The sequence below is a fragment of the Echinops telfairi genome, unplaced genomic scaffold, assembly GCF_000313985.2.
Source record: "Echinops telfairi isolate 266 unplaced genomic scaffold, ASM31398v2 ScPeMD7_7457;HRSCAF=8495, whole genome shotgun sequence".
Classification (NCBI taxonomy): domain Eukaryota; kingdom Metazoa; phylum Chordata; class Mammalia; order Afrosoricida; family Tenrecidae; genus Echinops; species Echinops telfairi.
The window spans coordinates 33807587-33809861 of record NW_022111357.1 but is presented as its reverse complement, the minus strand read 5'-3'; the positions used below and the strand labels follow the sequence as shown (position 1 = coordinate 33809861).

The 2275-nt window shown below is 52.4% G+C and overlaps 1 protein-coding gene across 1 annotated transcript in view; it reads right to left on the bottom strand.

The window, feature by feature from the left end:
- EXOSC10 (exosome component 10) overlaps positions 1–2275 on the bottom strand; it is a 19636-nt gene that overhangs the window by 14785 nt on the left and 2576 nt on the right. The window contains exons 5-8 of the mRNA XM_004705434.2: positions 1504–1579; positions 1008–1118; positions 686–829; positions 59–249 (exon numbers count right to left, since the gene is read on the bottom strand). Coding sequence (XP_004705491.1) covers positions 59–249; positions 686–829; positions 1008–1118; positions 1504–1579 — 522 coding nt within the window. The remainder of the gene's footprint in view (positions 1–58; positions 250–685; positions 830–1007; positions 1119–1503; positions 1580–2275) is intronic.

Below are 2275 nucleotides of genomic sequence, written 5' to 3'. Positions count from 1 at the left end.
CAGGCCTCCGCAGTACCGCCCTCCCTGTCCCCGCCGCCGAGCCCACGAGCCCACGGACCGTATTCGCCAGTCCGCCAGCTGGTACTGCTTGTTCGACTGCACACTGCAGTAGTGTTTCAGCAGGTGGTCCAGCGAGTGCCTGCCCAGGTTCAGTAGGCGCGCTGCCTGGTGGGTATCAAACATGTTGACCACGTACAGCCCAAAGTCTTTCTGCAGCCACTCAATGTCCGAATCGGCACCATGGAAGACCTGAAAACCAAACCAAACGCGTGCCCTTCGCTGGTGAAAGGCAGCTCCTGCCCCCACAGACCCTGCGCCCGGCATTCGAGGGCCTTGTGCAGACGGAGGGTGCTCAGCTGACATGCTTCCTTCAGCGGGGCGCAGCCTACTCTTCTCCTAACTGCATACTCTTACGGGTTGCCAGTGCTCGCAGGCAGTGACCCCGAGAAGGCAGCCCCCTGTCATTAAGTTCAAACAACCCTGATGCAGCAGTGATAAAAACGAGCGAACATTTTCCAGTGGTAATGAGCCAGTCTTGGCTGTTCTCTCGGGAGCTGAGACACAAAAGCAGTTCAGCCCGTGGTGCCCTGGTGTGGCGTTATCCGTCTTGACTTGACTGGGTCTGTGCTGAAAGCAGCACTTCCACCTTGCACTCACACGCGAGGGTGGGGAAAGGCTGGCTGACCTTCACGATGGCGGGGTCTGTCAGGCTCTCGTTGAGGATGTACATGTCACTGCGGAGCTCCAGGGTGTCCACGATGAAGTCTTCCGAGCGAGTGGAGATTTGCATCAGGCAGGTGAGTCCCAGGAAGCTCCTGTACGAATGGTGCTAACACACAGAGATGGCAGGGGGGTGGGAGGAAGATAACAGTGTTACTAGGCTTTCTTGTACTGTTTTTGAAAAGTCACCTACAGAGAGACGTTGTACCAAACACATGAACTCAATGCTTCTCAGGTAAATGAACCTGTGGAAACGTGTAATTCCACTCAAGGTTATTACAAGTTACCTCCAAGTCCACAGCAAATTCTTTGCAGTTCAAGAGCTTCTCGTTGAGCGCCACAAGTTCGTCCAGGGAGGATATGAAATGGCAGGGTGTTTCTTCTACAGGTCTGTATAGCTGCACACAGAAGTCGTAGTTAGGAAAAGGGGGGTCGGCATCATCATCCTTCATAAAGCAAAACATGATTCCGAGGGGGAGAAACCACCTAAGCAGCAAACTGCCACTGAAAACCCATTTAAAGTAGGTCAAGGCCACTTATTTGAGCCTTTCCGGGCCGCTCAGCCCTGGTGGCACAGGAGGTAATGCCTTGGGTTGCTAACCACAAGGTCAGCAGTTTGAATTCATTCCATGGGAGAAAGATGAGACTCCGGACCCCTGGAAAGATCGACTGTCTCAGACATTCAACGGGCCAGAGCTCGCGTGTCCATTACTGCGGCTACATGTCGGAACCTGGACGGCAGTGAGCTTGGCTGCGCGGCTTACCGGCAGGCTGGGCACTCACCTGGGGCTGTGGCCTCTGCAGGGCTGAATCTGGGGGTGTAAAGTGATCTAGCTCATACTGATAAGGGTGTGCAAACCTGAATGAAACAAAAGAGGAACTTTTTGGGTTAATCTCATCATTCCAAGGAAAACCTATGACTCTGATCCAGTTTGTTAAGACGAGAAGGAGCGATCACTGTGAAATGATTTCCTTTGCAAAATAAAGCATCATTAATTCAATAGTTCCAGTGCATCAAACCAACCAGGTGACCTCTGCTCCGCATCAATACTCGATCATCACAAGCCTCCTCACTCACTGAACAGACCTGTCTCCCTCCGCTGCCGAGGAGAAAACGCACTTCTAATAGTTGGAAATAAAGGTCAAATCTGCGATGTGAGAGGGGAAGAGTCAAATACTGTAGTTGTTTGATGTCGAGAGTCCCATCTTCCCCGTTGCTTTTTCCTCCACTGGCACACAACTCGTAAGGCCGTGAGCGTCTCGAGGGCCGCTACTTCTTCAGCCTCACCGGCGGTGGTGCGGCAGGAAGACACCCGAGACCGGCTCCACGAGTGGGAAAGGCCGACACTACGGAGCCTGTGCTCGGCCCCCACGACACGAGCACGAGGCCCATGCAGGCAAAGTGGCCTTTTCTTCAAGGGGCTGTTCTGCCAGAGCAAAGTGTCTTTGTTTGTTTTTGACATATTCTTCTTAATTTTTTCTCTCTAAACATTTTATTAGGGGCTCATACAACTGTTATCCCAATCCATACACACATCAATTGTGTAAAGCGCAT